This window comes from Ahaetulla prasina, chromosome 2 (assembly GCF_028640845.1).
Source record: "Ahaetulla prasina isolate Xishuangbanna chromosome 2, ASM2864084v1, whole genome shotgun sequence".
Classification (NCBI taxonomy): domain Eukaryota; kingdom Metazoa; phylum Chordata; class Lepidosauria; order Squamata; family Colubridae; genus Ahaetulla; species Ahaetulla prasina.
Genome location: NC_080540.1, coordinates 138,035,932 through 138,059,228, shown reverse-complemented (window position 1 = coordinate 138,059,228; position 23,297 = coordinate 138,035,932). Strand labels below are relative to the sequence as shown.

The following is a 23,297-nucleotide window of genomic DNA, read 5'->3' as shown; positions in this document are numbered from 1 at the left end:
CTTTCTACTCATATCACATGTGATATCTGCAAACGAAGTTCACTATAAACCTAAGAAAAAAGATGTGGCTTTCAGTAGTCAAGATAAGATAACTTACTGTTTCTCACAGCGATAATTCTCTTTGCTTTGCTGAAACTGTCTATCCTGTCATTCTTCCCTTCAGCGTCCTACTCTGCTCCTTATTTTTTCCAGAATTCTCTACAATTCTTTCCCATCACATTTTCTGTAGGGGAAAAAAATGGATACTATTCAGAAAAAGAGAAGGAAGTAAATAGCACAATGAGTATCATTTGCTTATTCATCAATTTATGGGTTTCGGTGCTATGGAATTAGGGGAAATTTTAAATCCACAACACTAGACTGCATATCTAAAGCAGCACCCATATTCCAATGCTTCTTTTACAATCTCGGTTCCTCTAAGCGCTAATAACCATTCATGTCTGAACCTAAAACCCACCCTCTCCAACCACTTTGGTGGAAATTCATCTTCCCTGTCCCCCCCCCTCCCAAATACAGCAATACTTCTGCTGTTGTGACTTGAGAGGTCTGAGCAAACGCTGCCCTGCAGTTCCTGTGGCAATTTCTTTGCACGTAAAATGCGACCCAGCCCAGCTGAAAGAGGTGATTGTCCCAAAGCCCCTTCTGTAGCTAGTAAAGTAATGAGTTGCAGCAAAAGCAGCAGCCAGAAAGTTGCTGGAAGGCATGAGAAGTCTAGGAATGTCTCCTCCCTCTCGTAGAACAGCCACGGGACATGTGGGAGGGATACACAATAATTATGCCATATTCTCCTCCTCCCCCACAGAGAAATATGTAAAGGAGGGTTTGTTTAATGCTCCGTGATCTGTTTAGCCTCTTCTAAGCAAGAGAATTCACCCCTGTGTGCCTGTCCCCCTAGAAACATCTTCTCCGTGTGAGTCTGCATATGCCTCTATAAAGAGGACATGCTTTCGATTCCTTCTCAAAAGATAGTTTCATCTACCGGTCACTCTGGTAAGGGGTCTACATTGCAGAGCAGTGGTCCGATTTAGCTTTGAGTCTCCATATGCCACAGGAACATCCTGAAAATCCATTTGTACATCGGAAAGGGTTGGGATAGAGCAACGTGCAACGCTCTCCGCTTCTTATGGTGTTTTGTTTTGTTTTTAAATGCCCTCTCTAATTTTTATGTCCAATTTTCTGAAAAACAAATGGGCAGGCTGCCTCATGTGGGGTCTTTTATCAAGCAAGGAGTAAATGTGAGCCTGTGCATCCGTGTTTAGTAACCCTGCCTATTCTTATACGTGTGGGGAGAAATTTGTTCTCCTTTTTTTTTTCACGGCTATCACAAATCCATCTTCATCCAAGCTGCTTCCTGAGGAAGCAGTAAAATTCAATAGAAGCCAGATGTTTTGGCAGCGCATTCCTGCTGTGCCCTCTTGCTCCTGAGAGATGGGAGGAAAAGGGTCGAGTTCTGTGTTTGAAAGTCAGAAGAAGTAAGAACCGTTGTGAATACCAAGCCTTAAGACAGGGGCATCAAGGGAAAGGCACCAGGCCATAAAAAGTTACACCTGCCAATCCATTCCCTTCATATACTGATCTACATGCAACCTTAAGGGAATATTGTTGCAGTAAGCTGTGTTCCCATTGTTTACAACAAAGAAACTCAGTTCCTGAGGATCAAGACCAGAGTTTTGCCCTATTGTTAACAGAGTTAAGCAACTATCACAGGCCGCAAATATTGGTGGGCCTCCAGCCGCTTCCTCTAAGCTCTCTGGAGCAGAACACATTTTATCACCTGACTTGAACTTCTAAATTGACCTGGAACTTCAGGTGTGATGGAAAATACCAGTTTAGTATGTACCAGTCCAGTCCGTCTGGGCCGTTGGAATGTGTCTGGCTTATCCTGTTAACTTTTGCCTCAGGCAATAACTTCTCTCAGGCTGGCTCTTATCAGGCAACTTCCAAGTTTCATCTTACAGTACATGTTGTGCAAGGTGAATACATGTTAACATAATTTGGGCTGGTCATGTAAACTTGTTAAAGCCAAATGTGTCCTTCTGACCAAAAATATATGGGCTGTTGATGTATATGAAAGATTTAAGGATAAGTGAGAAGCAGCTAGAGGATGCATCCAGAAAGTAAGTGGGAGGTGAGCAGGATGCCTAGATGGGCAGTGTGGCCAGAAATAGTATTACCTACAAAAGTGATTTTTAGGTAGCATATTTCTTCTGACAGTTTAACTAAAGCAGAGATGGGGAACTATGGCCCCTTTATGACTTGTGGATTTCAACTTTGGCTGGCTCAAGAATTCTGAGAATTGAAATCCACAAGTCATAGAGGGGCCATAGTTCCCCACCTGCAGAACGTCATCATCACTGGAAAACTGAATGTAGGGCGCCATCCATGGTAAACTTCCTCCAAAATGTTGTCCTATGCAGTGTTCTGGTCTAAAGAGAGAAAGTCTTGATTCAGGTCTAGGATATCCAGGAGCCGTTGGGCCCAAGCTACATCTCAGTTACCAAGAGGAGGGAAATATTAGGCCACCTTATAGCTCATATAGTATTTGGTAATATTTATGGAAATATTTTCCATTTTTCTGTAACAATATACTTTGATTCCAAATCTTGTGAGTGTCTAGCGCTCACCAAAAGCTTAGTATCTAGTGTACATGCAGACGTAGAGTATAGCGGGAATATATTTCTTGAGCTTTTTATACCTTGCATTTTCACAACAAAAAATTACAATCATATAGAGTGACAATGCAAAGGAGATGTAAACAATTATTACAAAGGGTATTTGTGACTATACAATTACACTTTACAATGAAGAATAGTGAAGCAGATCCATTATCCAATTCTTAAATAAAATGGAGTAGTATGCTTTCATACTAACAATAGCCATAACTTCCTTCCTTCATGTTATTAATTGTTTCATTTCTTCTAAAATATAACATCTTTCTTTGCTGAACTTTTAGAAACTACCCAGGTTTCTAATTTGCTTCAAATACCCGACTTCGGAAATAAATTAATGCACATGTTTAATTGCTCCTGTCTCCGTTCTTACAATTAGGCCTGGAAAGTGCCATCACTTCCTCTTTCTTCATACAGAACCTACAATACTCCTCCCTGTGAGTTAAGCCAGTAAATGAAGAATGGAGGAGTCAAACATGGCAACATTTTCCAAGGCCTAACTGTAAATGGAAAAAAGGGCAAGTCAAACAGATACATTTACTTATTTCTGAAGAAGAGGCATTATTTGATCCATCTGTAAAGTCCATCAGAGTAGAAAGAGAGAATGGATTAGTTACAAAATAAAGTCATGATTTATAGCATGTAGAAAGTGTTTATGCCAACCGTACTGTTATACTGAAAACATATCATACCACCTTCGGGATTCGTATTTTGTAGTCTGGATCTGCTTTATTGTTCTTCACTGTATGAACATTAGACTTTGGATGTTGACAGTCAGGGAGGTTGGTGTTTCTTTATGTGAAGTGATATCTCAGGAATGATCAGTCTATGCATAGACAAGGCGAAATATATCTACTTGGAGGTAAAAGATCACCATAATAATAATCATGGATACTGATCTCCACAACAATGAGACTTGGGTCCAGAATATGTGTGAGTAAATATCTAATGTATACCCATAACATATCTATCAGATTGCCATGGTTGGCTGTAAATAGTGATGTAGCAGCCTAAAATATACAAGTTTAAATAAAATGGAGTAGTATGCTTTCATACTAACAATAGCCATAACTTCCTTCCTTCATGTTATTAATTGTTTCATTTCTTCTAAAATATAACATCTTTCTTTGCTGAACTTTTAGAAACTACCCAGGTTTCTAATTTGCTTCAAATACCCGACTTCGGAAATAAATTAATGCACATGTTTAATTGCTCCTGTCTCCGTTCTTACAATTAGGCCTGGAAAGTGCCATCACTTCCTCTTTCTTCATACAGAACCTACAATACTCCTCCCTGTGAGTTAAGCCAGTAAATGAAGAATGGAGGAGTCAAACATGGCAACATTTTCCAAGGCCTAACTGTAAATGGAAAAAAGGGCAAGTCAAACAGATACATTTACTTATTTCTGAAGAAGAGGCATTATTTGATCCATCTGTAAAGTCCATCAGAGTAGAAAGAGAGAATGGATTAGTTACAAAATAAAGTCATGATTTATAGCATGTAGAAAGTGTTTATGCCAACCGTACTGTTATACTGAAAACATATCATACCACCTTTCGGGGATTCGTATTTTGTAGTCTGGATCTGCTTTATTGTTCTTCACTGTATGAACATTAGACTTTGGATGTTGACAGTCAGGGAGGTTGGTGTTTCTTTATGTGAAGTGATATCTCAGGAATGATCAGTCTATGCATAGACAAGGCGAAATATATCTACTTGGAGGTAAAAGATCACCATAATAATAATCATGGATACTGATCTCCACAACAATGAGACTTGGGTCCAGAATATGTGTGAGTAAATATCTAATGTATACCCATAACATATCTATCAGATTGCCATGGTTGGCTGTAAATAGTGATGTAGCAGCCTAAAATATACAAGTTTAAATAAATGGAACTAAAAGAGGTTAGGTCTTTTTACAGGTATGCTGTATGTTTGTTGGGGGCTGTTTCTATCAAAAAATGCTTAGATCCTTGGCCTGTATGCTTCTCAATGGCTCATCTAAAATGAATTTTCTTTCTCCAACTTGTGTACTCTTTTCCATTCGCAGGTCTGTGAAAACCACCTTGTCTCTACTGTGTACAGAGTTGAGGGCCGAAGGGGAGCCCAAGAAGAAAAAACGGAAAATATCAGAAACAACTTACAGTGGCATCAAAAGTTCCCAGGTGAGTATACCTTAATATCTTTATATTTCTGTCTACATTCCATTTGGAGAAGAAATAACTTGTTGCCTTTAGAAAACCAAGATAGCCATATTCTTTCCATGGTTTTAAAACCAATGTGATATTCACATCAGCTATGAGGATTTAGGACCCTAAGATGAACCAAGCTGGATAGGCAGATGCTCTTTTTGGTAGATGTGAGAGGAATATTCACATCTTTTATATCTTACATTTTATGGCACACCTCTCCCCTGCTGTTTAGTAGGATGAGTTATGTTTATTTACCTTGCTTCAGAATTTGCATGGCTCAACTATTAAATACAAGTATAAAAACTATTAAATACAAGTATAAAAATAACACTTGATATAAAGGTAAAATCCATTTTATCTATTAATTAGCCATTTCTACTTTTGTGTTTTTTACATTAGGTGTCCATTTTTATCTATTAGTTATAGATAGTATCCAGTATCCTCACCATTAGTGGTCAGAGTCAGATAAGATTTTTCAATCCTTTCCAAGTTCCCGATTCAAATATAGATTTCCCTCCAGAGCAAGTGGGAAACAACAGGCAATAAGTATTACTGTGTCTTTTCTACCATCTTTACGTTTGCTTTTTTTTTTTTTTTTTGCAGGAGAAGGTTCGTTGCAAGAAGAGCAGTTCGCAAAGCAAGTTGGCTTCCACAGTAGTGCACAAGGCCTCTCATCTCAAGCAGAAAGTCAAAAGCAAAGTCTTGCCTACAAGCATTGGTCCCTTCCGGCGGAAAGAGCCTATCCCTTGCACCCGTATCCAGAAGAAACTTTCTCGGACCAAGAGCTCCAAAGCAGCATCTCCCAAATACCCACAGCAGGATCTCATTCCCTTGGAGGCCAAGCCTAGCCCAGGAAATGCTGAAGCAGGTACAGATTCAGACTGAAGGTCTATGGAGATTCTCAAATCATCCAGGTCATGGTTGACTCAAAGGCAACTGGACTTCCTTGTTTTTTTCCTTGAAAACATTTCGCTTCCCATCCAATAAAAAGAAGCTTCTGGGGTAAAAAGCGAACGAAAAAAACCCCCAAGAAAGTCCAGCTGCCTTTTGGAAAAGTACCTTTGGGACATTCAGATTGAAGGGAAGGATCATTTGGCACCTGGGAAGGAAAGATGATAATGGGAGACAAGAGAATGCTATTCACAACCCTGCAGTTGTGAGCATGTTCTGTCTATTGCTGCTAAAAGAGGACTTGGGCCTTGGGACAAGTGATGTTTACCTGCATAGCAAAAAGGGGATTAGTGTCCAATGGATATTTTCTGAGCTCTAGGCCAGTTAACAGGCCTCCCAGGTATTCATCTCTCCACCGTGCCACTGAGGAAGTGCAAGTACAATTAGCTTCTCCCAGGCCCATTCCCAGGCGAATCCACCCTTCTACAAAGCTCTTATCTTTAGCTCTGGTGAGGAGCTTGCCACATAGTATATTTCCTGCTGGCAAGCAGAGGAAGCTCTGAAAATTAAAAATAGCTGCACATGATGTCCTCTAGTGGGGCCAATGTCCGCTCTCATTTGACTGCAGGCTTATGGCTTCCCCTGAAGCTCCTGGGGCATCTTATCAGGAAAGCAATGCTGAGACAGAAATCCTGCTTCCACTCCCCAAAGCCGAAAGAACAAAGGCTCATTGTCAAAGGGGCAAGAATCAGGATATAGAAGCCAGGATTGGAAGGCGGGGGTGGTGTTGGTGTTATAGGCCTTATTGGGAGGCTGACGTTGAAAGAGGGAATAGCTCGGCCAAAACATATTCAGAGTTCTTGGATTGTTGGCTGGATTTTTTTAATAATCTTTACTCTGCTATTTTTACTCATCATACCAGTACAACTTTACCAAACCCTTACACACCAGGCCTTGCAGCAATAACCAAAGCCAGTGAGTCCTAAGTGGGGCATTGATATGAGGGTCACACTACCAGCAGAGATTGATTTGAAACGCCTCAATCCTTTTGGTATCTCTGTGTTAAGATATTAACCTTAGAAACAATGCAGTGATGGCCTTGGTTTTACTTTGATGGTCGAAATAAGTGGTCTATGATGTTGGAATGATGAAGCAAAGTATCAGAATCCTCTTCTCATATTGAAGTGGCCCCCTTTTTCCCCTCTTGCCTCAATTTGTCTTGACTCTCCTCCTCATTTACAGATGACAATCACCACAGAGACTATGAAAGTGACGATGGTGGTGGCGGCGGGGATGATAACTTGACGAGTGACAACAGCTCCCCCATGCATGTAACGGTGAACCCTCCTGTAATTGGCCCTTCTCCTTCCTCCGTGGTGAAAATGGAGGCAAATCAGAAAGCAAAGAAGAAAAAGGAGAGGCAAGGCTTGCTAGGTATTGAAATGAATTGAAATGAAGCTCTTTTTGGTGAATTGCTGAATCTATCCAAGTTGATGAAAGGGGAAGGCCAATGAAGCTTCATGAACGTCATGAAGAAATGGCTGAAATTATATCCAGCCCTTCCACTTACTATCATATAATTTTGTTTGATTTACACTTGAGGGTGGATGTAAGATGGCAGTGAAAGGTCTTCCTGGAACCAACTGTTTCTAAGTTACACTGCATCTTCCCTTTCAGTTAAAGGGGCATTTGGGCCAGATTCTGCTATTACATGCTGAGCCACAATTCGTTAAAAAAAAAAAAGATAGCATTGGCTAGTCTCACAAATTGCTAATTGAGAAAACTCTACTCAAAATCGGCCTAATAACGTTACACTTGCCGAAGTGCAGTCTGTGTAAGCGAAATGAAGCACTGGCTTATCCACTGAGGCATTTTTTTCTGTTCTGCTTTGCCTATTTATTTATTTATTTTTTTCATTCCTATAATTTCTGGATCTACCTAGGGCCCTGTCGAATCCCCAGTCCTGAAGGCCAAGTGAAAATAAAGAGGCGGCCAGTGAAACCAGGCTTAGGAAGGTTGGAAAAGGTGCCGGTATGCCGAGCGGTTTCTTGTGAGAATTCTAGCAAGAAAAAGCTAAAGAGTAAGGCCAAGGAATTTCACTGTGGACCTGGAACATCAAGCGCCGCTGAGGGGCTGTTCTCTAGCAGCCAGGCCCGCTCATTTGCAAATCGTGATGATGCAGGAAAACTCAGCAGTGAACGCCTCAAGAAAGCCACACGCAAGAGCAAAGTCCTGCAATCGGCCCTCAGAGTAAGCTGGGGCAGAAAAAGGGGCTGGATATGGTCCTCAGTGAAGGAAGGATTGTGATGATCTGTTTTGGGAGTCCAGGGGTACGCGGGATAGCAGCAGTCCTTTCTCAGCACAACTGTCTTTTGGCTGAATTTAACTGATACCATAAAGGGCCACTAAGAAAGAGGAAAGAGTCTTTTTTGCAGTTGTAACATACATTGTAGTATGGTAAATATTTGTCCGCTGCATGTTGTATTTGATTATTTTATACTTATTTTCTTTGGGCAGAGAAAAAATGGAGCACTGACCCTCTCTCCTCGCAATGCCAAGGCCATCCTCAGCAAGGGCAAGAAGCTATCTAAGGTTAAGAACAAGGTGGTCAGCAAGCAGGTAGGAAATGTGAAACACCTGCTGTAATGCAGGTCTTGGATAGGTCAGATACAACTGACCTTTTATTACCCAGAATAAAAGAGGCAAGCAGATGGTCTCTCTTCCTCAGGACATTTTTTGGCACCATTGTGTATTGGCACTGCTGCAAACTTTTTTTTTTTAATTGAAAAATAGTATTAAGATAGTTTGTGAAAATTTAGCAATTTCATCCCTGAAATCTCAAGATTTCAATTCTCTGGGTTTACTGTGTTGTGTATGGGTGTGTAAAATAATAGCCCACTTATAGAAGTTTTCAGATTAGAATATGCATGTGGATGGGGCCCTGCAGAGTCTATGTGAAAGTGTCGCTGGCATAGCATGCTGCCCCTTTTATTCCAGGCGAAGCCCTTCAGTCAAAGGCCAGAATGAATTGAGGCTAGAAGAAACTTGTTTAATCCATTCCTGGCCTAGCCAGTTTAAGAGGCCTGCCTTTGTAAAACAAGGAAATATATTTTGCTTTGCTGTGCAGTGCAAAGGCCGGGCAGTCAGTCGGCTGATGGAGAGTTTTGCCATTGAGGACCATTTTGAGTTTGATGACAATAGCAGCTTCTCTGAAGAGGAGGAGATGCCCCCCACTGGTACAGAAGAAGATATGACCTCTGGTAAGTCTTCACACACACCAAGACCAAAGAGTACCCTTGGGTGAAGCAATTAACAAGGCCTAGTATAGTCCAGGTGAAAGAACTACTGTTAGCCATTTAATTTAGTAGTCAAGAACAAAAATAAACAAGGATAATGATGAGAAGAAGCATTGGAGATGGAATATGGTGGGATTGTACAGCTCCTAAAGTGAACTCTGAAGGCAAGACAAGGGTAGCTCAGAAAATTGAAGTGGAGTCATGCAGATCAAAGCTGGATGGTGCAGTGTGGTCCATACTCCAGGCTTGAATTCTTCAAGGTTTGATCTCTGCCTGAAATTTCCAAATATGAACAAATGAGGAAGAGAATTAACGTGGATTCATGCTTTGTCTTATGGTTGCAGCCCAGTCTTGTACCATCCTCAAAGAAGATCTTCAGGATGGATTGCGTGTGCTTATCCCCAAAGAAGACAGTCTACTCTATGCCGGCAATGTGAAGAGTCTGCAGCCACCTGACATGTAAGGACCTGATTCCTAAGCATAAATATGGACAAAGGATACGGTAGCGAGATTTTTCAAGATCAATAGGTTCCATTGCTGTTGATACTCTATAATGCATCCATTATTGTAGGCATTTCCTTTTTTTTGCATTCCAGGACCTTCCCTTCTATCCCTTATTATCCCACATCACTATAATGCTTATAGACAATTGCAGTAACTTATTACAAGAAACCCAGGTACTTGCTTCTTACAATAATTAACCCAAAGGCACCTACTGCAATATTAATCATTCTGGTTCCTCATCTGCAAATAAGAGTTAATGGGTAATCTCTACCCTATCCTCTCCCAAATCAAATCCTGGGTCTTCTTCCTCCTCTTTCCATTAATCAGAATGAAAAATACATTTGTTCAAGATCCCATCTGGTTCCAAGGAGTGAGTCTGGAAAGACTTACATCCTGATTCCTCTCCCTTATGAGTTTCTTATATGATCTTGGGCAAACTATTGCTCTTCTTCATAAAAAAAGAAAGTCTAGTATGCATGGAAATCAAAGCATTTTGCTGGCTCTAAAGTATGATTCATGGGAAGTATTCCAACACAATTCAGGGGGCGGGGGCTATCTGTAAGTAAATCTTCTTGAATTCTGTGAAACTTAGGGCAAAGAGCATGAGTAAATATATATGAAATTGTGTGTTAGCACTATTTAGTGCTCTTAGTCATAGAGTCAGGAAATAGGAGTTACAATTCAGCACATCTGGAGAGTAGAGTGGTGTAACATTTCTTTTTTCTTAAATTTTAAACACTGATATACTAACACTCTTACTGATCTGGGAACGACACAGTCAGAACCATGGACTTCCATTGTACTGTGCTAGTTCAGAAGGGAGGACTCTTGCCAACCAAGAATTGAGCTTCTTGTAAAATAACTTGTCAAAATTAACCAACCTAGCTTCTCCTCTGTCCCTTCAGATCATCATCTGTGTAAATGCTTGTCACTTATTTGTTCCACAGCTACAGCATTGTCATTGAGGGAGAGCGAGGGAATAGGCAGAGAATCTATTCCCAAGAGCAGCTGTTGCAGGAGGCGGTAAGTCTCAGGAGATCAGAGCCTGTGATTAATCAGGCTGGCTGTGGGCAAGGGCAGGGGGAGAGAAGCTGGACTCTCAAGAATAATACCTATAGGATTACCTGAGGGATAGGGAGCAGAAAGTGTGGTTTTCTTTTGCAAATGTGCATGGATTTGCTACACCAGATATTTCTAGTAAGCTTGCTCATTTAATGACCCTATTTGGGACCAGAATTTCCTGGACTAGAAGAAGAGGTCATTAAGTGAAACATCATGCGGCTACACTGCTTAGTAGCAGTAATACTTAATATGATTGTTAGGCAAGGACTTCACACTTATGCCTTGCATGAAGTGCCAGCTTTATCCTCTGCCTTCTCCCTGGCTTGGCTCAGAGAGTTCCCTTTGGCAGACAAGGCTCCACCACCCTGCTGTGGCTGCCCTCCAACTCCCCACCTGCCTATCTACCCCCTCATCTCTGCTCTTTTGGCCATCCTCCAGCACTGCCACTTACCCCTGCAGCCCTCATCTGATTTCGGTGAAGGCTTCTGCTGGCCTTTTGCAATGCTTCGCACAGGCATCAGAGAGGTCAGCAGCTGCCTCAGCTGATTGTATCTCCTCAAAAGATATAGAAGATGGTGAAAGTAGATTGGGGGCAGCAGGGAGTATCGGTAAGCAGTGGGGTGCACGGTGACCAAAAGGGCAGAAAGGTGGAGAGATAGGTGAGATGAGAGGAGTTGAAGGATAACTAACATTTGTTCAGTGCAATGTAACTTCAAACAGTGACTAAATGAATCATTAAGTGATTCATGAGTCATTAAGTGAAGACTACCTGTAATAAGAGAATTTGGAATGGTTATGCCTTCTGATAATAGGAATTTAGGTACGTTGAAAAAAAACTTGAGAAGAATACAGCTATATGATGTACATGTAGATGAATCAAGTTGGTCTAATTGACCTGTCTTCTAGAACTGCTGATCCTCCACAACTGGTGCGAGCAATCAAGGGGGTTATGTGATTTGTAGTCACATCCAGGGTCTTAAATCTGTGGAGATTCTTAATCATCCAGGTCATGGTTGTTTGAAAGGTGCTTTTCCAAAAGGCAACTGGACTTTATGGTTGTTGTTTTTTCCTTTGAAAACGTTTTGTTTCTCAGAACTGAAGAAACTTCATGGATGAGAAGCAAAACATTTTCAAAGGAAAAAAACCACAAGAAAATCCAGTTGCCTTTTGGAAAAGCACTTTGGGACATCCAGAGTTTCTGAGGGACAGGATATTTATGCACACTTCTGTGTATTCATTTGTGAATCAAATTGTGCATATAAGTATAGAGAGAGATGCAGGCCTCTCATTTCCCAGATGCATCCTTTGAGAAGACAATCTTGTACTCAGATATAGTCAAATGCGAAGAAGTTCCTGCACAGAGCACATCCACCCATTCCACAAAATAAAACATAAAAATCAAGACCACAAATTTGGTGGTAAATACTATTAATTAATATTTATCCCAATGAAATATCTGAAAAACATAGAGTTTGAAGAACAAGAAGCCTCCTAGCTAGAAAAATAGGATGCTCTCAATGATATCTTGGGAAAAGTGAAAGTAGTTGTTTGGTGATCATGAGAGAAGAGCAGATGCCAAAGGAAAGAACAAAATCTCTGCAATTTTCATTGGTTGAGCTAAAGCTGAATTGTCACCATAACTGCATGATGAAATAAAATAAGCTTGATAAACTTATTTGATAATTTGATAATGGTACTTGATAATCTCTTCAGTGTCTTAAGAACATGGTGATCTACTCTATATGCCAATCATGCCCTTCGTTTTTCTCCAGGTTCTAGATGTACAGCCACAGTCAAGTCGCAGCCTTCCACCTGGCACACGGGTCTGTGCTTATTGGAGCCAGAAGTCTCGCTGCCTTTACCCAGGCAATGTCATTCGAGGTGAGCAAACTGGTAAATAAGGATCTCATAATGGGGAATAACTCTCAGTATGCTGTAGGCAACCAAATCAGTGGGTCAGAACTTCTTCTGTGCCTACAGTGAAACTGGCCTGAAAGGTAACACGGCTTCTACCCACAGGATCTTCAAGTGATGAAGAGGAAGATGCAGAATCAGTGTTGGTAGAATTTGATGATGGAGACACTGGCCACATTGCATTGTCTAACATCCGCATGTTGCCACCAGACTTCAAAATCCAGTGTAAGTGTGCTAGAATGGATTGCTAGAATTATAGTTATCATGCTTTGATAGCCCTCATGAACCCATCTACCAGTGAGTCCATTTGATACTATTTTGCTGGGAGCCTTCAAAAATTAACTGAAATATAGCTGAGTTTTCTAAGAGCCATTCTTTGGGCACAAAATGTATCTGACTTTCTGTGCAGTGGGGTGGGAAGGATCTTGCTTATCTCAGGTCCGGAAATCTCCTGTGGATGTCAGCAAAGTACAGGTAATCCTTGACTTACAACCACTATTGGGACCGCAAAGTTTATTATTAAGCAGTCTGGATGTTCAGTGAGCCATCGTGTTAGGTAAGGCATCGTATTACCCCACCCGATTTTATGACCTTTTTTGCTACATCATATGACCATGACTTATGACCTCCCCAGCTGGTTTCCCCATTGACTTCACATATCAAAAACCAGGTGGGAAGATAGCAAAAGGTGATAGCGTGACTCCAGGACAATGCAATCATTATGAATATGAACCAGCTGCCAGGTAGCCAGTTCGCAAACATATAATTGCATGGATGCTGCAGTGGTCATAAGCACAATAAGTAATCATAACTCATCTTTTAAAGTGTCACAATAACTTCAAACAGTCACTACATGAACGGTTGTAAGTCAAGGAGTACCTGTAGACGGCTTGTGACAGTTTCAAGAGCAATATTGGTATTTATCTGGTGCAGCAGAAGAACTCAAATAGCAGCTTAATAACTGACAAATACAGTTATTATGGCACTAATCTTTTGTGGCCTCACAGAATATTTCGTAGTAATCTAGGCTAGAGAGAGAAGCAAAGTAGAAGTCAAAGGGAAGTAAAATCTTAACTGAGATGAGACAATGATCTTGCATCTGAATCTGCCTGTGACGCTTCTACCTTTATCCTTCTATAGGCACAGAGCCTTCTCCTGCATTATTAGTCTCCACCTCCTGCCGTCGTAACAAAAGGTCTTCCACTGATGTTCCCCATTCCAGTGAATCGGCACCAAGCCTTTGTGCTGAGGGATGTGAAGTCTCCGAGTCAACCAAAAGCACAAGTAAGAAGATGGTCAGCAAAGAAAAGACTGGTAAGTCAGTTTCTTTTGCATTTCTTTCAAGGGTTTTATTATCCAACCTTATCCTGCCAGAAGCCCGTGAACTTAAATTCTGTTTAGAATATGATTTGCTCAAAATGATACTGAGAATCGTGGCTGATCAGAGACTGAATTTTATATTCATTTTAAATTTGGATACTGTCTATTAAATGTCTATATTCAGTTTCCGGCCTACAGAGATGACAAAAAATACATCTCTGATTCAGAATAAACCCTTAAAATAAATCCTCATTCATTTAAAAAGAAGGGAAGTGAAAAATATAATGTAAAAACTAATTGCCAGGCATACTTCAACATTCCATTACCTATTCATGTGTATAAAACTATATTGATTAAAACAAACCAAAAAGACAGGACTACAGCCCTAAAGGTACAGTATTATTAAATAAACAGAATAGAACAGGGGTATCAAACATTGAGGGCCGCATCAGGGTTGTGTTTGACCTCAGGGGGGTGGGGGGGCGTGGCCAGGGTAACATCACTCCTATCAGGGATGCCTGTAGTGGCCCAAGGGCTCTGCTAGCGAAAACGGGCTCCCGAGCTCCATGTTCAGCTGCTATGGCCTTCTGTAACCCTCTGCCAGTGGAAATGGAGCTCAGGAGCGGCCCTCCCAAGTGCAGCCCTCCCAAGCTCCGTTTTCACTGGCAGAGGGTTGCAGGAGGCCATGGCAGCCAAAAACGGAGCTCGGGAGTACGTTTTCACTGACAAAATCAACACAGGCCCGTCCTTCGCTGTTTCCAGGGCGGCCCCATGGGCCAGATCTAAGTACCCCATGGGCTGGATCTGGCCCTCGGGCCTTGAGTTTGACACCCCTGGAATAGAACATTAGCAAAAAGATAATTTTTAAATAGTGAAATAGAAAACTCACAATAAGCTGAGGTATTATAAAATATGCACATGCAGTGGATCTCAAGTTTAAGGTTCTATTCAGTATGCCACAAGAACTTGATGGAAAAATGTCTAAAGAAAATGCAGGCAAGGAAGTTAAAGCTATAATTACAGAAGGTATAGATCAGGGGTGTCAAACTCGATTTCATTGAGGGCCGCATCAGGGTTGTGTTTAACCTTGGGGGCTGAGTGGGCCTGGCCAGGGTGGGCGTGGCCAGCTCGACTTCAGTCCTGTCAGGGACACCTGTGGCGGCCCGTGGTGCTCCTGGCAACGAAAACGGAGCTCGGGTGGCTGCGACGGCCTCCTGCAACCCTCTGCAGGCGAAAATGGAGCCGTTTTCGCTGGCAGAGGGTTGCAGGAGGCCGTCGCAGCCACCCGAGCACCATTTTCGCTGTCAGGAGCACCGAGGGCCAGTCCTTCGCTGTTTCTAGTGTAGCCCCACAGCCAGATCTAAGCACCCTCAGGCCAGATTTTGCCTCTGGGCCTTGAGTTTGACACCCCTGGTCTAGATTACATTTAAGGGAGAAATAATCAATTACAAGGAAGACAGTATTCATGCAAGTCCCTGTAAAACTGTTCACTAGCATCTCTCTGTTTTTCAAATTACAACAGCCTTGAACCAATGTCTTTTGATAACTGTTCACAATCATTCCGTTTCCCTCTGATAATGGCTACTTCAGCTACTTTTCTATACGTTTTCACTGATTTCAGCTTGGATTCAGGGATTGTGTACTGGATTTGATAACATACCAGTGTATGAGTCAGACTTGACTAATTGCTCAGATCATTAAACGAAAGTGAATGTCAGGCCTGGAACCCTAAAGTCTAGTAGGCCTGACAGTGAAATCCATTTAAAGTGAAGGTAATACATCCTATGTTGGCCACTTAAGATATTCTAGAGAGTTGGAATAATCTGTAGTAAAATGTAGAATTCTTGGTTTAAATAGTTACTTTAGTACCTAGGTGTCTCTCTCTCTCTCTCTCTCTCACACACACACACACACATATGCACGCATGCTCTCTCGCTCGCGCTCTCTCTCTCTCTCTCTCTCTCTCTCTCTCTCTCTCCAGAAATGTAACATCTTTTGTTTCAAAATGGAATTTGAAAGGTCAGGGACATCAAGGGCTTGACCTGGGCAAATAGGAAAGAGTTAGGATCACACCTAAGAACTTCTGGGCTCCCCCTCTAGTTCCAAACCACAAGACATGAAGGAAGCTGTTTAGGAAAGGCCATATACAGATTTGAACCATAGCACAGGAACAGCTGCCACCAGTACTTTTCTAACTTTGTCCTTTCCCTGCAGGTAAACCTGACATGCTGCATTCAAGTTCAAAAGCCCAGCCTGGAGACCACTTCTTGAGTCGTCGTAGCAACTCTCTGCTAAGTTGGACGACTGTGACCCAGAACAAGCGCAAGACATCCAGCAAGGGCACAGCCATGCGGCAAAACCTCTTCCAGCTCAATGGGGGCAGCAAAAAGCTGCGGGCCAAAGAGGTGCTCTTCCCTGTGCACAGTGTTGCTGCCCCCATATTCGGTAATGGCTTTGGCTCGGACTCTTTCAGCCGCATTGCCAACTCTTACTCTGCTTTTGGAAGCTCTGGCCTGATCCTGCCCTGTGCTCAGAAGCTTTTGCGTGCCAAGAAAGTTGAGCGGTTGGACACTGAGCTGGGCAAGGCTGGGCGCAGGAAAGTTGGTGGCGAGTATCTGGTCAAGCTGGATCATGAGGGGGTGACGTCCCCCAAAAACAAAAACTGCAAAGCCTTACTGATGAGCGACAAGGACTTTGGGTCCCTGTCTGGCCATGGCTACGTCCACCCAGCCTTGGGGATCAAAGAGAAGAAGAGCACGCTGCCTATGGGGCTGGCATTGCGCAAATACACTGGTCAAACTGAGTACGGGCTACACTGTGACAGTGATTGCCACAGTTCTTATTCAGACATGGACGAAGATGAGGTCGATGATCTGGCAGGCAGCGTCCCCTCCCGCTTTCTGACACGGCTTTCAGTCTCCTCCTCGTCTTCTGGATCGTCCACCTCTTCCAGTTCTGGCTCTGGCTCCACTTCTAGCCTCTGCTCATCTGACAACGAGGACTCTTCCTATAGCTCTGACGATGAGGACTCTACGCTTCTTGTGCAGACCTGTCTCACGCACCCAGTTCCAGCCTTGCTGGCTCAGTCTGAAGCCCTGCGCTCAAAGAGCAGCACCTTGCAGAGGTGTTTTGGCGCTGGGGCCAAGAGCAAGCTCAGACGCAAAGAAACTCTGAGCTTCTCTAAAGCCAAAGAGTTCTCCCGCCGGCAACGGCTGCCCTCGGTGGAAAACCGGCCAAAGATCTCTGCTTTTCTGCCAGCACGCCAGCTCTGGAAATGGTCTGGGAACCCCACTCAGGTATGGAAAACATCAGGATTCTACGTGGCGAGTCTGGACTACGTAATAATGCAAGCCGACAGAAATTGGCTTGAATTTGCTTTGTCTGCTAGGGAAAGTGATACTGTTGAAAGTAGTTCTGGAAGGTTTTTTTAGCCTGAATTCTTGGGACAGAGCTAAAAGGAAATGCTTGGAAGGAAGTAATTCATGCATTTGGTTATTGATCCCAATCACTCGGTGATTTTTGAAAGGAGGAGAGGCTAAACTTGGGAAACTTCCTCCCAGCTTCAGACTATCTTCCTGTTGCTGATCAGAAAGGAAAGACTAATTTCCCTTTCTCTAGTTGTTGACAAAAGAACTGTGAATTCCTGTTTTCACATTGTTGTAAGGCTAACTAATTTGGTTGAAATGCTAATACCGCACTTTGCCGCGGTCTTCAGCATACTTGTTCAGAAGTTTAGTTCCTACTAAAAAAGGGCAAACTTACTTATTCTATAAATATTTGGGCTGTTCATTATGCTGAACTCATATGCAAAAAGGCATAGTACTTATATCCACATGCCTTTAAAGCAGCTGCATAATTCCCCAGAATTGCTCAGCATCCAAGATACCCATGTGTATCTGCGTGCAGCTGTTTTGTACCTCTTTTGAGCAGAAAACAAACCAAGAAGTTCTTCCTTCAGCTATAATCTCCAGTTTAATGGAAACCTTTATGGAGTTGGAGAAAACATCTTCAGACCACAATTTTATGGCTTGTCCTGAAGCCTTTAAAAAGGAAATCATAGTTAATTGGCACTTCCAGGGCTTGTCTGTTCACTCACTGTGTGCAAAAAAGGAATATATATATAACTATGTGCAGGAGAGCAAAGGATGTTCCTATTTTGACATATTTAACCAAGCAGGGATTGTTCTAACAAGATTTGTGGGTTAGCAGCTGATAATCAGTAGCCTTCTCTGTTTTAAATAGGAGATTTCTAATACTGGCCACATTCTGCAAAACTGCTACCAGTTCAGGATGGTAAAGGGTTTTTATTTCCTCCAACTAACAGCCTGCCCTGAATCATTTTTCTCCAGAGTGGAGGCTGTTCGTTGCAGCTGTACCTGGCTGGGGCAGATGCAGTGGGCTCTCCTTCTGGCTTTTTCGGACAGCTGAAGCATGGCCATTCCCTGTGAGGTGCCAGACACGCTCTAGGAGGCTTATTCCTGGGCTGCACTCCATGTCAGTAAATTCCCTTAGGACAGCAGTACAGGATGTATAAGGCATTTGCCAACCCCATTTGTGTTTCCTTGGTTATCCTCTCTCGGGCCTCCTCGAGCAAAAGCATTGGGGGGGGGGGTCTCCTGGTAGCAGAGCCTGGTTTTGCTGTAGTTAAGCTCAATTGCTGTCTGGAGGCTACTCTTTGGAGGGCTTTGTTTCCATGGCAACCCACAGACTCCCTCGAGGATCTCTTCCAAAGGCCTCACGGCCAAGAGGCAGGGGGCATCCCGGGTGGGGTGTCACGCGGGCCACTGCTTACCCTGCTTCTGCATGCTCTGTCCCCTGTCCTACAGCGCCGTGGCATGAAGGGGAAAGCACGGAAGTTGTTCTACAAAGCAATTGTACGGGGCAAGGAGACTCTGCGCATTGGCGACTGTGCGGTTTTCCTGTCAGCTGGCCGACCCCATCTGCCCTACATTGGCCGCATTGAAAGCATGTGGGAATCCTGGGGCAGCAACATGGTGGTCAAAGTAAAATGGTTCTACCATCCCGAGGAGACGAAGCTGGGCAAGCGACATAGTGATGGCAAGGTGAGGGAAGAAACCTTCCAATGGAGCAGAGGGGTGGCAAACAGGAATGTCCTCCTGGTGCCGGATCTAAAGGCATAATGAGCTGGAGCAGAACAAAACTCAGGACCTCCAGAGAGATCACTGGACGATTGGCAGTAATTAGTTTGCGGAATTAGTAATTTGCCTCAGCCACAATTCTCCTCCCCCCACCCCACTTCTTTACTTTGGGGTTTGCTTGGTTGATTGTGTAAAAAACAAGTAGCTCTTGTAAGCCTAGCCCTGCCTAGGTTACAGGAGTGCAAAAAAGAGCTCTATAGAAGGCATCTCTTAAGGGAGAATGAACCTGTCATCTCTTCCTCAGTAGCAGCACGTCTAAGTTTACTGTACTCAGCCTTTAGTTGTGTATCTCTGAGAGTAACTCACTTTAAATTCAGATGGAAGGAAGTATATGGAGCTAGTACTTCAGGATTTATTGCCTTTCCCTTTGTTCCTTGCATTACCGTTTTTTTCACATACCGCAACATTACAGTTTTACAAGGGAAAAGCCAAAGCCAGCAAACATCAGCAATCTCTGATAAGATTGGTAAACTCCCCCAGCTCCACACATGCACATCAATATACACACCAAAATCAATTGGTTTTTCAGGCTTACTTGGTCAGTGCTTTCAACAAGGACGCAACCAAGAAAAGATTTGGGAACCATTTTCATATCGCTCTGCAAATTCTCTTATAAGGGAAATTTGCAGTGTTTGGAATTTTATAACAGAAAACAAATTTGAGGAGGAAATGAGCCGAGAATATGATTGTGCTTGGAGTAGAAACAAGGGAGAAAGAGAAGTTTTCCTCTATCATAATACTAAAACCTAAAATTACCCTACAAAATAAAAATAGGGTAGGTTCAGCCCCCAGCCACCCCATCCCGTCTGATAGTCCTGCAATATCTGATCCTTATTCCTTACAGAGCACATGGGCAAATGATAAAAATTACTGCTATAAGATAGTGTGACAGACACCGTTTGAGGTAAAAAACCAAATAATGGAGACTATTGGTGTCTACCAGCCATGCTAGTTTGGCAGTATGGAGACGGCAGTTTTGAAGGAACAAGAGCCTGAGAAGAGTTTTGCTTTCGTGCTCTATAGCCAAATACCAGTAGGTACCTAATTGACCACTGTGAGAATAGAATGGTGGACCTAACAGACCTTATCCAACAAGTCTGTTATTCTATTTGTGTAGAGAATTTCCACCCTGCTGGTTAATTGCTGTCTTTGCAGAGGATTTTTGTTCCTTAAAAGTGGAAGCCAAGTTATCCCTTTAGTCCTTCATACCTCTTTCTGACCTTTCTGCAGAACGCGCTGTACCAGTCATGCCATGAAGATGAGAATGATGTCCAGACCATCTCTCACAAGTGCCAGGTGATTGAACGTGAACACTACGAGCAGCTGACCCGGAGCAAGAAATACCAGGATCGGCAAGATCTCTACTACCTGGCGGGAAGTTATGACCCTACTACAGGACGGCTTGTGACTGCAGACGGTGTGCCTGTCCTGTGCTGAAACTGTGGGACACAACCACTGCTCTAGGGCCAGAAAATGGCTAGAGGGGAGGGCAGAAAGGCCAAGGGACAGTGGAAGGGGCCAGTCTCCTTATACGACTGGCAGTTGCATGCAAGGCCCGGAAATATGCAAGGTGCCCGGCTTTGCCATGCCGGGGTTGCAGGCTGATCCCGGCTCCCCACACGGTTCTGTACAGAGTTGAATCCAAGCCATACTTTCCCTAGTACCTCTGACTGTTTGCCGCAGGCCAAACACAAATCAGGTTACCGCTCTATTTATTTTATGTGTAAATAATGTATTTCTGATGGGAAGTTTTATGGAAAAGGAACAAACCAGACAAAAAGGCAGGTTTGGGGAGGGTGGGAGGGAGGGGAGGGTCGATGGGTTTGTGTTCAATGCACTGTTTTCCCTCCAGCTTAGCTGGGGGTGTGGACGCCAGGCAAGTGTGTAAATATAGAAGGGGGCACTTGAACAATGTGGCAGTGGAGTCTCCTCCTCACAGGACTGTGTACTATAGACTTGCCTCACTCTTTCTCTCCTACCATTTTTTATTATTATTATTGTTATTATTAATTATTGTTATTCTAATGATAAATATTCTGACAATGTCTGCGGATGTTAATATGCTCCTGTTAAAGAGAAGATTATATATATTATTATAAAATCAGGATCTTGCATTCTGGTCTCCGTCTGGGGATGGGAAATAGATTCAGCTTGATTTATGGCCATAGTTCTGTGATGCAGATCACGCTATGCTTGCAGAAAAATCTCAGTTCAATCCATAGCATCTCTGACTTTGACTGGAGGATGATTCTGACTGAAAACCTGGAAAGCCACTACCGTAAGTCAGCAAGGATGAGTTAGATGGACTAATGGTCTCTGACTCCGTACAAGCAAACTTCCTGTCTTCTGTGGACAGAAACCACCTGACCTGTCACATAAAATAACAATTTAATTAAAATAATCTTTTCTGCTGGGGTGTCTGAATGGGAAATAGACATTCTCACAAATATCAACTAGTGTGAGCAACTCTATATTTATTACAATGGGAGTTTTGCATGAGTTTTTCCCCCCATTAGAATGCGGTTATTACGCATTGGTTTACTAGACAGTGTCTCCCTGTGGGAGCAGAATTACATGAAACCAATATATATGCCATCCTACATTATGAGGCTGAGTGCAAATGCATTTACTTGTGACAACTGGTTTTCTCTCACTCCAGGCAAATCATCTGTTCAAAGTTTGTTCAGAATTAAGCTTGCCTGAATACAAGTTGTGGCACCCGTAACCGAATGTCTGATGTAGTCAGTGTCCTGCATTTGGATGACACCTCTAAACAATCATGGATCAGTAGTTTCAGTGGGAGGAGGCAGTAGCTGTGAACGCTTAGGTTTATGCCAAGCAAGCTATATGATAAAGATGAGCAGTATGATTCTCCAGATGTTGAACTCCAACTCCCATCATCTTAGCTGGCAAGGTGAGTTATAAAGATTGATGGGAGTTCTGTGTTCCAATACTATCCAGGAGGCCACACACTGTCCATTCTTATAATAAAGCATAATGTTCAGGTCATAAGATAGCACACAAAAATTCATTACCTATGAGCATTTCTTGCGGCATATTGGATTAGTTAATTTGATGAATGCGTAACTCATAATGCTATTTGCAGGTGGGGCTTTAAATATTACCACTAAATCCAAATCAAATTATTCTGTTTCTCTACAAATATGTAACTCATCCCTAAACATAGATCTATGAGAAACTGCAACCTGAACTATCACTTTTGAACAGCAAGTGAAATGTACTAGCAAACTAACAAAACAAATGTATTAGAGCAGGGGTCCTCAACCCCTGGACTGTGGCTCACTATCAGGTCATGGCCTATTTGCAACCGGGTTGCATGAGTGGTGGGCCAGCGCATACAAGGGTGTGCAGCTCGACTTGCGCAACTCAGGCTGTGTGTACATGTGTGTGCAGACCAGCTTGCCACTTGCGCAAGTTGAGTAATGCATGTGTACAGACCAGCCTGCTGCTTGCACAGCCCATTCCCCCACCCCCCTCCTCACCAGGCCACAAAGATTGGAGACCGCTGTACTAGAGTAAGTTTTCTTCATGTTCAACTTTATCCTTTATCCCCTAGAAGAGTTGTGTTTTTTTTTTAAGAGCAGAGAGAAAATAGTTATCTCCAATCCATTTCTGGATTATCCTAGCTACATGAGAAGCTTCACTGTTTAATAATTAAGTTATTCAGACCACTTGTTCAATCTTTCTGGAGGAGTTTATTCTCTCCCATCAAATTTACATTTAATCAAAGCAAAAATCTACTCATCCCACCCTTTTCTCAAAAGATTTACTTGTTGAAATTTTGCACAGCAGTTAAAATGCACTATTAAGGAATCCTCTTCTGTCCACTATAGTGTAGATGCTTTTATAATCTCATTTATGCCCCTGCCCTCCTTTTTCATTCCTTAGGAATGAATTTTTATTTGATACAACTCTCGGTAACTGCTCATCAGTTGATGCTGGGGATTGCACAGCTAAGATGTCCATTGGTGAAGTAGCCATTTTAGCTCTCCCTGAAATACAAATGTGTACCAGAGCCTCCTCCTATCTCCCAAGGACACTTCCACATACCATCACATTGTCTCAGCTGCAATTCAATAAACAACAGATTCTTATGAATCATGCTTTCAGGGAAAAAATGATCTGCATTCGTGACACATCAGGATCTTCCTGAAACAGAATCATACAAGGATTGAATGAAAATGCCTCCCTCTTCATGATTTTAGTTTAGGGCTATTTTAATAAGGAACAGGAAAATAACTTTTGAAATGAGCTCTTTTGCTACGT

At 42.7% G+C, this 23,297-nt stretch overlaps 1 protein-coding gene across 11 annotated transcripts in view; it reads left to right on the top strand.

The window, feature by feature from the left end:
* BAHCC1 (BAH domain and coiled-coil containing 1) overlaps window positions 1-21,115 on the top strand; it is a 129,837-nt gene extending 108,722 nt beyond the window's left edge. For 10 of the 11 annotated variants that reach the window (XM_058166665.1, XM_058166664.1, XM_058166662.1 and 7 more), the window contains 14 exons: window positions 4,723-4,837; window positions 5,468-5,732; window positions 6,998-7,189; window positions 7,698-8,005; window positions 8,273-8,374; window positions 8,883-9,015; window positions 9,396-9,510; window positions 10,503-10,578; window positions 12,390-12,498; window positions 12,637-12,756; window positions 13,672-13,845; window positions 16,066-17,147; window positions 18,678-18,914; window positions 20,241-21,115. In XM_058166665.1, coding sequence (XP_058022648.1) covers window positions 4,723-4,837; window positions 5,468-5,732; window positions 6,998-7,189; window positions 7,698-8,005; window positions 8,273-8,374; window positions 8,883-9,015; window positions 9,396-9,510; window positions 10,503-10,578; window positions 12,390-12,498; window positions 12,637-12,756; window positions 13,672-13,845; window positions 16,066-17,147; window positions 18,678-18,914; window positions 20,241-20,447 — 3,235 coding nt within the window. In that variant the 3' untranslated portion in view covers window positions 20,448-21,115. The remainder of the gene's footprint in view (window positions 1-4,722; window positions 4,838-5,467; window positions 5,733-6,997; window positions 7,190-7,697; window positions 8,006-8,272; window positions 8,375-8,882; window positions 9,016-9,395; window positions 9,511-10,502; window positions 10,579-12,389; window positions 12,499-12,636; window positions 12,757-13,671; window positions 13,846-16,065; window positions 17,148-18,677; window positions 18,915-20,240) is intronic. The other variant, XM_058166668.1, reaches the window with a different exon arrangement.
* The last annotated feature ends 2,182 nt before the right edge of the window (window positions 21,116-23,297 follow it).